The sequence below is a fragment of the Larimichthys crocea genome, chromosome III, assembly GCF_000972845.2.
Source record: "Larimichthys crocea isolate SSNF chromosome III, L_crocea_2.0, whole genome shotgun sequence".
NCBI classification, from domain to species: Eukaryota; Metazoa; Chordata; class Actinopteri; family Sciaenidae; genus Larimichthys; species Larimichthys crocea.
The window spans coordinates 49,645,726-49,659,575 of record NC_040013.1 but is presented as its reverse complement, the minus strand read 5'-3'; the positions used below and the strand labels follow the sequence as shown (position 1 = coordinate 49,659,575).

General features: G+C 38.5%; 1 protein-coding gene across 3 annotated transcripts in view; it reads right to left on the bottom strand.

Annotated features, from left to right (window-relative positions):
* top3b (DNA topoisomerase III beta) overlaps window positions 1–8,267 on the bottom strand; it is a 32,153-nt gene extending 23,886 nt beyond the window's left edge. For all 3 annotated transcript variants that reach the window (XM_019277321.2, XM_019277322.2, XM_027277747.1), the window contains exon 1: window positions 8,002–8,267. In XM_019277321.2, coding sequence (XP_019132866.1) covers window positions 8,002–8,071 — 70 coding nt within the window. In that variant the 5' untranslated portion in view covers window positions 8,072–8,267. The remainder of the gene's footprint in view (window positions 1–8,001) is intronic.
* Window positions 8,268–13,850: the final 5,583 nt, after the last annotated feature.

The following is a 13,850-nucleotide window of genomic DNA, read 5'->3' as shown; positions in this document are numbered from 1 at the left end:
TCCTATAAAAGGATCAAAGTGATTCTACTAACATGGTGTATATATAGTTATATATAGTGTTACTTTGGTATTGACCTTTTCATCAAAGAAAATATTTCTGTGTGTGAATCAGGGTCAAATAGTGCTGCACCATTCAAGTGTGTCCTATTTGTTTTTCAGCATTCTGATCTATAGATCATGTTACACATACACGGCTTTGGCACCCCCACAGTGATAATGCTTCCTAGGTATGGGAAGTTATGTGTGTTTTCCATAATCTGCTCATTTATTCTTATATTTATATTCTATTTGCTGTAATGTTTGATGTTAATGGACCTGACTTTAATTTTGTTGATCACAGGTCCCTCTCTTGTTGCCTATAGGACTCATAGGAGTCTCAATGAGTTTTCCTGCAAATGGTGATGTTTATATGAGAGGTGGGATAGTGTCCATCGAATTCCCTTTGTTCTATTGTTCTCTGTATGACCTGGTCTGTGGTCAGGCTGAATAATACTGTTTACACGGCAGACTCCAGATTCTACTCTGTTTGTTTGCCCCTACAGCGCAAGAAAAGCTGTTGTAAAGCGGTGCGCCAGAACAATGACGGCTGCTATGGACAAGATGGACACTTCCAAGGCTGTTCATAGATGGCATGTTTTCTCAATATCACTGGTCACTGTGGTCTGTTTTTATCTCATTCCACTCCACAAACCCTGAAAAGCTGGCACTTTAGCATGGCTGTGCATCAGTGTCTACTGAAAAGGTCAAATCCAAGGTTAAATTTAGGCATATGTGTTGGACTGAAGGTGGAAATGGTATACATGAGTTGACATTCTGTCCGGTATCGGGTAATGTTTAGTCAGTAAGCAGAGGAAAACCTGGCAGACCATGAAAAAAGATATTTTGTCAAACCTTCTTTCTTCTGCTATTCACTATTGTGTGCTCCCAGTGTGGGATCAATAAAGTCTATCTTATCTTTCTTATTTTTTTGTTATGCACCACTGTTATGACTGATACTCTTCCATTTTGTATATGTGTTACGTACAGATGTCTTGTTAGTTTTTTATGCTGATCACACAGTGAGTGGTATCTTTTTATCATTTGCAGAATAAATAAATAATGCCAGCTTTATTTTCTCTAATATTTACCTCTACAGAATAAAGTTTCATCTGACTGAAATGCAAACTGTCTGAATGTTTTACTTTACATAAGTAAAACATTCAGGAAATTGCAGTTTTACCAAATGTATTGACCAACATTTTGATTCTATTTAAATGTGATTTTTATGTCAAAGTTCTGAAACTAGAGTGGGGGTGAGGACTCATGGCGAGTCAGAGCATGAGACCAGAATGTCCCTTTTCCGGTAAGTGCGGGGGTAATGAGGTTCCTTCCCTAGTTACCTAGACTCAGTGGTACATGCTGACGTCCACTTTGAATAAAATCATTCTCTCAAGGCTAAATGCTAATGACAGGAAGCTCAGACATAAACTATTCCAGAGTGACCACATATGTCCTCCTCCACCCCACTCCTACCCACATACTCACACACACATAAAAAAGGCTTATAAATAGAGGCATGTCCAGATACAGGTCACAGATCAAATCAAGGAACACCGTGAAGACCAAAGGAAAAAAAACAGCAGAGCACACATCAACACAGACGAAATCAGAAGTCTCCTGCTATCTCCTGTCATAAACATCAGCCATGGAACAGCTCCAGGTAAGAAACCGGCCTTTATGTTGATGGTGATGATAGTGTTTTGGGTCATACTCAGCTGGCCTCTAGAGGAGACTCAAATGATTTTAGGACACACTATATGCACTTTGAAACAGTTAATGGTAGCTGTAATCATTCTGTTTATACTGGCTGTGAAATCTAACAAACGGAAGACAAATTCCACAGTACTCATCTGAGCAAAACTGCACTGCTCTTTTTTATAGTATTGGATGAAATTCAATATTGATCTGAGGAGGGTGTTCGATTAAAGGTCAGAGGGTACAGTCGAACAGTCAAAAGAATTTGCTCCTAAGTCCTTTCCTAACCAATTTTCCTTGACTTTGATGGAAAACGTCATCAGGTCAAGGAAAGATGTGAAGGAGAGGTCATAAGGAGTTAGGAGAAGACGACCGTGGTGTTCAGAGAATCCTGACTGCACTAGACTACATCATCATGCAACAGTGAATGTTACTGACGTGATCTGTGGTAAAACTACAAAGTCCAGAAGATGGACTACAAAATGTGCATCTGAGATAGCCTACTTAGTGGAAAACCTGGTATAAAATCTGTTTTCATCATCAATGACAGAATTCAAATAATAAATGAATATTGTCCACCTGTCACAGAGTCAGATGAAGTGTTTGTTATGGTGTCTGGTATGGTCACTCACCCTCTTGTCCACTCATATAGAAACAAAGCAGCGATGGTCGGGCCCTCGCATATGCGCGCACGTCGAAATGTGCGCACGTTGAAATGTGCGCATGTGGAAATGGCCACACCGTTTCCCAAAATTCATCATTTTGATAACTGTTACTCAGGACGTCTATGTGAACACACCTACCAAGTTTGAAGGGACTTGGATGAAATCCCTAGGAGGAGTTCGTTCAAACATGACCCCTTGTCAACCAGGCCGAAACACCGGAAATGGCGATATTCATTATTAAATATCTCGCTTCCTGTTCATTGTGGCTTATTGCTCCAAGAGAGTTTTTTGTAGGTCCTGGCATGTTCTACAATTCGGCTGAGTTTCGTGACTCTGTGGCCAAAACTGTGGCGGGGCTGTTCCACTAAAAATTCAAGGGGGCGCTATAGAGCGCTTTTGCGCCGGCCCCTTATCAATTATGCAGCAGAATTGTGCATAATATTGGTCTTAACAACCCCAACAAAAGACAAAAAAGCAAAAATGTAATTTTGTTAATTACAGCGCCTCCTAGTGGACAAATGACACCAAATTGTATTGGCACACTTTGGGGCGGGTCTCGATGCCCGTGACCGAATTTGGTCTTCGGAGGTCAAAGTGTTGCCGAGATATGAGCAAACGGACTAGGGACAGCGCCTCGAAGCATGACATCAAATTTGGTTCCGTTTCGCCAAAGCGTTCCTGAGATATGAGCCCACATCGAAATCGGTGCCTTCGCCACTGATTTTTTCTTTCAAACAGCCCCGCCCACAGTTTTGGACAATAGATTTTTTTTGTAGGTCCTGCCATGTTGTACACAGTGGCTGAGTTTCATAATTCTGTGTCCAAAACTGTGGCAGGGCTGTCCCAAAGAATAATTCAAGGGGGCGCTATAGAGCGCTTTTGCTCCGTCCCCTCATTAATTATGCAGCCGAATTGTGCATAATACTGCTGTTAACAATCACAACAAGTTTCAGACAGCTCTGACAAAGTATATAATAGCCGCACACTTTTGGCGGAAAATCAGCCCAAAAGTCAATGGAGTCTTGTTTTTTTTGTGAAAAAATCGGCAGCGTCGACTTTGACGCAGGGTCACGGCCACGCCCTCTGATAAAAAGTTGTGATTTTGATAACTTTTCATTGTCGAGGCCTTGAGAACACACACACCAAGTTTCAAGCACATCGGATGAAATCCCTAGGAGGAGTTCGTTCAAATGCGACCCCTGGAAATGAGGCAAAAAAGCCGAAAAGTCCAAATTTGGCAAAAATTGGACGCCGTACGGTTCACTGTAGGCCGGGGCACCAAGAGACTTTTTTGTGCGTCTCGGCATGTTACATACTTCCACCAAGTTTCGTGCACGTGGGCGAAACCGTGGGGAGGGGCACCTCCAAAAACCTACACGTAGGTGGCGCTGTGGAGGCATATGCGTACGTCCATGTGTGAGACCCCCAAAATACGTAATTTTACGCCTGACACTGGGGGGGTAGGCAAATTTTCGTGAGTTTTCGAGGGGATATGGGCCGTCTAAAATGCGATTTACTTATTGACGGAAGAAGAAAGAAAATAAAAATGTACAAAAAAAATAAATAAACATTCGAAATTCAATAGGGCCTCGCACCGCATGCTCGGGCCCTAATAATCAAAAAATCTAAAGAAGATAATAAAGGAAGCATTGAAGCTCCTTTCCTTAACAGTTCAAGAATTCAAACAGCTCTTATGGTGGCAGCTACGTTCAATTCAATTCAGTTTTAGTTATATAGCGCTATATCATGTTAATACTTCCGGGTCATTTCACTCAGTTAGGAACCTTCCTAAGCAAAATTGACTACTCGACTGCACCCAGGGAATCCCCAGAGTGATTACAATTCATCTTTGAAGATCACGTATGGCTGGTAGTCCAATCGTTTTGTTTTGTTTTTTCCACAGAACCCCTAAGTTATATCTAATATGTTGTGCACCCAGTTATTATCATCATGCACACAAGATACATAAAACAACATTCTATTTTTTATAGAATTATTATTCACTTTTATATGCCTCTGTATACAAAGTCAGACCGTATATATATTTCAGTAGTAGTCATAACACGATAAGTAAAACAGTGTTTCTGATAATTACTTTGAGGAATATAAATATGTTTCCTTCAGAAGTTAAAAAAAAAGATGGCAAGGATGTTAAAATATACTACAGTGTAAACTAACCATTCAAAACTATGATTTAAACTCCACACAGCAAAATGAGCAGTGTTCATTTAAAGAGGGTATAATTAACTGTCTCATCATGTCAACACACATAATGGTGGACATCTTTGTGAGAGGACATCTCCAGGTAACTGACGCAGAGAAATCTGCCCACATATTCTAATTAATCTCTGTCCAGCTGCTGCGAGTCTTTCTGCTGTGTCTGCTGGCGCTCCACCAGTGTCTGACAATACCACTGAGCAGCCAGTGTGTGGATGAATCCTTCTGTACATACAGCCTGCAGGACTACTACAGTCAGCTGGTCAACCTGCCCAGTCGCATCAACGAGCGCAGCATTGCAACCTGGAACTACGTGTGAGTATGCACCTGTCCTATCACTTCGTCACTGAGCTGCAAAACAAATTTCACCCCAACCGAGCAGAGTAAGACTGAAAGGATTAGTCAATGTATTCATTTTGTTGATTACAGATATTTGAAAAATGAAGGTTCCAGCCAAATTTTGGATTTTTTATTTAGAAATGTGACATTTATAGACGTCACCTTCAGAACTAGGAACCTACAATAACTGTTTTTACAGTTCTTGGAAATTGGGTGAATATTCTGTTATGTTTCAGGCAGAGAAAGGCAGGAGATTTTTCACTGTTCTCTGGCATTTATAGACCAACCAATTAAGTTGAACAATTGCAAAAATACCAACAGATAAAGTGAAAGTAACTATTAGTGGGTGCCCTATGTTTGATTCAACTGTGGACAGTGTAGAGAAACAACATTTTGCAGTAGCAAGAGTTGATTAAAGGGAGCAAAAGAAACATAATATAAATGAGGACAAAGCTTCAGGTTAATGTATAAATTGAGGCTGCAGCTAATGATTTGATTTCAACAACAATGAATCTGTTAATTATTTTCTGAAAGACTCAATTTATTATTTGGTCTTTAAAATGCCAGTCGTAATTTCTTACAACTAAAGATGGTGTCAAAGATATTCAATTAGATATCACAGAAGAAAATTTAAAAAAAGCTCATTTCTACATTTGCAAGGCTGGAAGCAGGGAATTCTTTGGAATGGTTGTTTACATGACATTATTTTAATTTGAATGATTCTGTTGATTGGTCAATGGATTAAACCACAAATTGTTTCTACTCTATAAATGATGTCAGAAGTCATGAATATAAGCATTCATATTAAACTCTACATCAGTAAATTTTTTTTTTCATGTGATTTGCCATATATTTGTCATGTGATATATATTGATATTAGATATTTTATATTAAATTGTTTTTATTATTGATTAATCTCTGACCCAATGTGACATACCAACCAAACAAACAGTCTTTAACATATAGCACACACAGTGATGTGTATAAGTGAGGTGAGATCTGAAGGGAACGCTCTGTATGACTGACCACAGAATATGCATGATAGACCAGTTAGCTTAAACATCCAATGTGTGGGGTTTAGCGCCATCTAGTGGTGAAGTTGCAGATTACAACAAACTGAAAAAACACTTGCCTCACTCTCCTGTTCCAAGTTTGTAGGAGAACATACAGTGACCGCAAAACTCAAGTAAACATGAAATGCCCTATTTAGAGTCAGTGCATAGTTTGCCAATCACAGGCTACTGTAGAAACATGATAAGATAGAGGCGGACCCTGCCGAAAAGAACCTGTGCTGTCTATAGTAGTGATGCAATGACTATAGATTTTTATAGTATGATTATAGGCTGAGGAAAATCTGGTTTTATGAGTACAATGCATTCATTTTTTTCACAACACTACAGATGTATAAAATTACAGGAACATTTTTTTCTTTTGCAGTTTTAGTCAAATTAAAAAAAGGGAATTGAGAACATTATGCAGGTGTTATGTCCTTGAGGGGATTCCATGCTTTTGCAGCATTTTGTTACATTTATAAACAGCACAATGCTCCTTTTCCTATCTACGTTGCTGCCGCTGTATACGTTGCACTGAAAGATCAACTCTTAACTTAGAAACAGTTGGTTTAATTTAACCTTTACAGCCAACCTTTAATCACCACATTCCTAGTCTGCAGTTCTGTTAATGGTTCATTCTATTACTATTCTCAGGTGATTATACGCTAATGAAAACAGAAGTTATGAATATTATATTTCATTTTTGCCAATAGATTCCACAAACTTTTATACACTGGACCTTTAATAAAGAATAAAAGATTTCCAGGACAGTTAAATGGTAAATGGACTTATTTAGAACCTTTCTAGTCTTCCAACCATCGCTTTGAGTGGTCAGAAGACTAGAAATGCGCTATATAAGTATAGTCCATTTACCATATCTCATTCAACTATTCACACACATTCACACAATGATGGCATTAGCTGCCATGCAAGGTGCCAACTGCTCATCAGTTTTTAGGAGCTATCCATTCATAAGCTTTCACACACTGATGGCTCAGTCTCTGGAAGCAATTTGAGATTCAGCTGCCCAAGGACACTTGCAGACTGGAGGGGATCGAACCGCACAACCCGCTCTACCTCCTGAGCCACTGCCGCTCAGTTCTACAGTTATACATTAACTGCTTGCCTGTTACATTTAACTAGCTGAACTGCATGTCTGAGTGAAAACCTGTCCTCTTATCTCTCACAAGGGAGAATATCGACTTGAACAGAGTGCCTCAGGTCATCCATGAGGCCAGCTGCCACACCAGCCATTCCTGCAGAGGACTCGACAATGCTTTTGGTCTAGAGACCATCCCTGTGTCTCTGAGGATGCCCGTCCTCAAGAAAAACCCTAACTGCTTCCCCACAGCCAGCTACTCTCTGGAGTTTGAGCTCATCACCATAGCTTGTATATGTGCTATCTCCAGGCACAGCTGAACATGACTGACTTCTTTAATGTCAACTTAGGACCTTGTGAACATCAAGAATATGTGTTTGTACAGGTAAAGATGATGGTTTCTGAAAAATATCCATTTCACTCATTGTTATTGTTTTCAAGTAGACACTGAAAATGTCACAATTCATTACACGTCTCATAAAAACATGGCAAAGTAATAAATGAAGACATTTTACATGAACTGGTATCATTATTGTGTCCAGTGTGTCTCATGGATTAAAAAATTCTGCAAGCTACCATTAGTGGTATTAAATGTTCACAGAAACACGTCAGGGTAAAGAAGTAGAACTCAAACAGCAGTCTCACTCACTCAGTCCTCAAGTATTGCAATGAATGCTCCTCTCCAACACTACCAACAGCTGGACATGATAATCCACCCCCTGTACACCTCTGTACCGTGACTGTTCCCTTCTCTGTGATTCATCTAAATGACCGAACGGAAATGAATGCTCCCACAAAGCTAATGTTAACGATGCTGTCCGTGTTAGCCGGGCTGTGATGTATTAAAGTGGCATGTTACATTACATCATTCCATGGGTACACATAATGTACGCACCTTTAGACAGGATTTTGGCAATCGACTGAGCCAGCGATGGTTTCTCTGCCACCATTACAACACTTCTCATATTGAATGAAGTGCAGGGCGCGCTCAGCCACCTCGAGCACTATGCACCGGAAGCTTCCTGCTGTGGTCTTTCCTGTCAGTGAATGAACTACAGCCACTCCGCTGTACACAACACTGTTAGTTTTCTATGTTATGTTATGAACCACGAGAGCGGACATGACAGCACATGATTCCTTTCCGGTATCATAGTGTGACGCATTTCCGGTGTCTAGTCACAATGGCAAAGTACCCGTATGTAAAGAGGATTCAGGGATGCAGTCTGGAAATCGGCCAAAAGCAGCTCCTACCTCCAGAATAAGGGCCTATGCTTCACAGAGGACTTAACGCAGGAGGACAGAGAGAACAGACAAAAACTGTGGTCCCTCATAAAGAAAGCTCGAGATGAAGGGAAAACAGCCTACTTTGTAGGAGGTAGAGGTTATGTGAACGGTTCAGAAATTCTTCCTTGATCTGTCAAAGTTAAGATGCCAAGGTTTGAATAAGTGCCCTCTTCTCAGTTCTTAATTACTCAGGGTTGTCTATTTGTCAAAGGTAATGTTAATGATGGTAATGTTAATGATGATTTACCTACTTGTGTCATGTTCAATTTCATGTTAATGTTAAATGCACTTTTATACATAAAAATATATAATTTTATATAAAGAGGGAAGCTATTCCCATGTATGTGTAAAACTAATAGTAATTTACCTTCTCTAAACTACTAGGCTTAGTTATAAAGCTAATATGGTGCTGATCTTGGCAGCTTTATGTTACTTATCAAATCTATTCTGTAACATTTAACCGAGACATCCTTAAGTTTTTGGTTACATTTCTTCTATTATATATAGTTCTTCTTGGTTATTAATGTTATCATTTGTTTCACTAAACGCCAGGGGGTTACGCAGTAACATTAAGAGGAAAGCATTGTTTCTTTTCGCAAAACAGTTCAAATCAGACTTTTTTTTTCTTTCAAGAATCTCACTCTACTATGGACAATATAAACTTCTGGAGATCGCAATGGGGTAACACTATATGGCTCTCCCATGGAACAGAGGGTAGCCACTTTGAATGACAGATTTAAAGGAAATGTTTTGATGACAGAATGTGATCCATATGGTCATTTCATCTGCCAAGCTATTAAACATAATGAGTTAATCTACATTTTTTCCAATGTTTACAGTTACAATTCAAGAAAAGAAAATGAAACTCTGATGCTGGCTATTGATCACATTCTTTCAAGCTGGCTGTCTACATTCCCAAATGCATTTTTAATGTTAGGTGGGGATTTCAGCAATATTTTGGATGGCTCTTTAGACAAAATACCACCTTCTCAACAATATAGAGCTGACCAATGTCTAACTGATTTCAAAGAAAGTTTTAATCTAGTTGATATATGGAGAGAGAAGTACCCTAATAGTAAACTTTACACCTGGAGTAATACGTCTGGCTCTAGACAGTCTCGTCTAGACTACTGGCTGATTTCTGACAGTTTAGACAAGAATAATATTGATGTTCGCATCTGCCCAACGCCTTTAACTGACCATAAAGCTATATGCATCTCTATTAACGTCTCTACTGGTTCAACGCCTGTCACTCGTTTTAGTTACTGGAAACTTAACCGTTCTATTTTACAAAATGTTGAAATAAAAAAAAAAAGGGTTAGGGATATGATCTCTTTTTTCTGGTCCAAAGCAAACAATAAAAACTCCTATGGGACTAATTGGGAACTCCTTAAATATGAGATAGGAAATTTTTAAAGAAAGAGTGGTGCTCAAGCTGTCAAAGCGAGGAAAGCAGAAGAATTGAAGATTGTCTCAGGCACAACTAACTTATCCAGCAAGGACCCTGACTCCTTAACAGAGAAAGAAAAAGAAGAACTAGCCTCCTTGCAAATCAAACTCGACGAATCTTATCGCAAAAAAGCTATGGGTGCCTTTATCAGGTCTCACTCTGAATGGTTAGAAGAAGTTGAACAAAACACTCATTACTTCTTTAATCTTGAAAAACATCACTCCACCAACAATAACATTGGCAAGTTAAATATTAATGGAGCTGTTACTGAAGACTATCGTAAAATAGCGGACTTTTGTTCTAATTTTTATAAAGATCTGTATAGTTCAAAATTTTGCCAATCTGCAACTGATAATTTTTTTAATTCCCTATCGGTTAAAATAATTTGTGAAGCAGATAAAGAATCTTGTGACAGGTCTATATCTCCTCAAGAAGTACAGCAAGCCATAAACCAACTCAAAAACAAAAAATCCCTAGGGTCTGATGGACTAAAAGCTGAATTTTATAAATCTTTTATTACTGAACTGGCGCCCTTTTTACATAAAGTCTTTATTGAATCTATAAATAACAAATGTCTCCCTACCACTTTGACCCAAGGAATTACTGTCTTAATTCCAAAACCGAAAAAGGACAATCTACTTTTAGACAATTGGCGGCCGATCTGCCTGCTAAATAACAATTACAAAATATTAGCTCACTTATTGGCATCAAGATTAAGATTAGTACTAGGCTCTATTATAGAGGAAACACAATCAGGCTTTATGTACAAGAGGCATATTGCAAATAATGTCAGGCTAGTCCTAGACATTTTGGATTATCCAGAAATGGTGGAGGATGATGGGTTTATTTTGTTTCTGGATTTCTACAAAGCCTTTGATACCGTTGAACATCCATTCATTTTACAATCCCTTAAGAAGTTTGGCTTTGGCAACTATTTTTTCTCTGCTATTAAAAGTCTATATCACAAAAGTAATAGCTCAATTAAACTAATGGGTGGCATCTCTCCTAGATTTGATGTCTCTAGAGGTATTAGACAAGGGTGCCCTGTTTCACCGTAACTGTTATTACTTGTGGCTCAGCTAATGGCTGATCACATCAAATCAAGTAAGGTAAATGGCATTAATGTTGCAGACAGAGAACTAACTATTACTCAACTGGCAGATGACACCACTCTCTTTCTTAAGGATGAAAATCAAGTCGCTGTTGCAATAAATACCATATCAGAGTTCTGCAAGGCCTCTGGCTTAAGTCTGAACGTCAATAAATGTGAAATTATTTCTATTAAGGATTGTTCTAAATCATCCATCTATGGAATTCTAATTAAAGATGAAGATGTTTACTTAGGTATCAAAATTACCAAGGACCAACAAAAAATTACTTCTATAAACTTTAATCCTATCATACAAGGAACTCAAAATAAATTGAACCAGTGGCTTTTGCGGGATCTCTCTCAGAGGTAGAGTTTTACTCACTAAGGCAGAAGGAATATCACGCTTAACATATGCATCTCTATCTCTGTTTCTAGATAATAAATTTATTACTCAGATTGACAAGCTGCTTCTCAACTTCGTGTGGAAAAATAAGACACACCATGTGAAGAAATCTGTGTTAATGAATGACTATGAAAATGGTGGGCTTAATTATCTAGATTGACGCACCGTTAACAACACTTGCTGAAACAATTTTTAAGAACCCTAACGCTATTTGGAATGTTATTCCCTCCCATATCCTGTCAAAGCTGGGTGGATTAAACTTTTTTAAGCTGTAACTATAATATTGAAAAAAATTCCGATAAAAATGTCAGCCTTCCACCGGCAGGCCTTCCTCTCATGGTCCCTTATTTTCAAGCATAATTTTTCACCTCATAACTATTATATATGGAACAACAAGGACATATTGTTCAAACACAAATCCCTTTTTATTGAGAATTGGTGTAATAATAACATAGTACATGTAGCTCAATTATTCAACAGTTTTTGGAGCAATCCCATCTGGTGTTTGCATGTTATTTAGATCTCAACCTAGAGTGGAAACCCAATGTCCCTGCTGTCCTTGTTAGACACCCCTGTAGGGAAAGCTTGTTTGTCTGGTAACCATGGTAATAACAACAAATTAATTAGATTCCTGTTCAAAAGGGATGTCACTACAGTCCCATACATGGTCTCATACTGGAATAAATTCATGGAATGCACTGACTGGAGGAAGATCTGGCTTTTACCCAACCGATATATGTTAACTAATAAAGTGAGAGAAGTTTCTTTAAAATAATTCATAGATGTTATCCATCCAGTCATCATATTGTTATAAGATTCAAAAAAGATATTGATGTGAAATGCACTTTCTGTTCTGAACATATTGAAACAGTTGCTTATTTATTTTGGCACTGCCCCTTTGTCCAAAGTCTGGAGTCTGATATCTGTAACTTTATTGCTAAAAATGTTGAATTATAATAATGATTTTAAGTTGTTTTGGAGGGATGTACTATTTGGGCTCTTTGACTTGAACAAAAATAGAGTAAGATTAAATGAAACATTTATTATCAATCTCATCATACTTGTCATGAGAATTTTTAGAAGAACCTTTGAATAAAGGAACTGGATTCAAAGTATCAAAGTTTAAGTTGAATTTTATATCTTGTACAAGAAGGAGCGTTTAACAGTGCAACACACAAGAGGGTTACAGAGAAAAAGGCTCCCTGTGGAGCTCTGTCAGGTAGTTTTTATACATTTATCAAAATGGGCTGTCTCGAAACTCTTCCCACTATCGATTTCCTTTTTGGTTTTCCCCTTGTAATGAACTATGCTTCTTGTCCAAATGACACTTCCTTTAGTCTGTTTCTCATGTCCTTGAACATTTTTAAAATTTCCTTTCCAGGCAGCTTTACAAACACATGCTAGTAGGGGAATACACAAATAAACAAAAAGACAAACACACATACACTCCCTTAAGAGTTTAAACACCTGCGCCCAGTACAATCCTAATTTTTATACATTTCACCCTGTTTGTACTATTTAAAAAAGGGTACAAAATATAATGATTACAAGAATTAAATTAATCAGTGTAGTAGTTGATTCAAATAATCATGAATGATGTGGGAGCGAAAAAACTGTCTGGCAGTTCTTTAACATTCTATTGTTTCATAATGTTACTTTCTAGACAGGAAAATCTCCCACACGGCCCTGCTGCCCCGGCGGCCAATACTTTGTGTTAGTAACGGTTACATCACTCAGTATGCTTAATTACTATTAAAAGGTAAAAGTATGAATGTAAGGAATATTAATTCTGATAAACAGCAAATGTATACGTACATTTATGAATCTAATAAAGAAAAATAAACTGGCATCGACTCATCGGACCCTTTGCCTGCCTACGGGTGCTGTCCCTAAGCGAGGAAAAGAAAAAAAACCTTTAAATGATACAATTGCCATCATTCTTTTTTCTTAAGCATCCTTAGATCAGAGACTAAACCAGTGTGTCAACCGGACCCTCTGCCCGGAAGTGTTTTTCTCGGCTAGAAGGAGAAAAAAAACATACTGAGGGCCACAACATGAAGCTATTTTATTGTTGAATTATCAGTGACACTTTGGCGTGTTTGTGCTGAGAACGTTGATGATATATTAAAAGAATCTTTACAACACGAGAAAAACACTCCGGGCAGAGGGTCCTCGGTTGTCCAATCAGATTGTAGCTCGCAAATCGTCATGGACGAGCATTCTGGGTGTAGTGTAGGCCTTTCCGCTATCCAAAACATAGGAATAAAGTTTATTTCTCAGTGTTGTGGAGAAATTGCGAGTCAAAGGTCATGGTGAGGTCAGGAGGAAGAAAGTGTTCAGAGTCTCTGTTGTCTTATGCTGTATTATTTATTGACGCTTGGCCAAGGAGAACTAGAGACACTCTCAAGTACACCTGAAGTGCTTAGTCGGTCTCGCCATTCTGACGAACTCGTGATGGTGGATATACTTAACCCAAAGATCACACCCCAAATACTATACGCCCCAGAATTAGTCAAA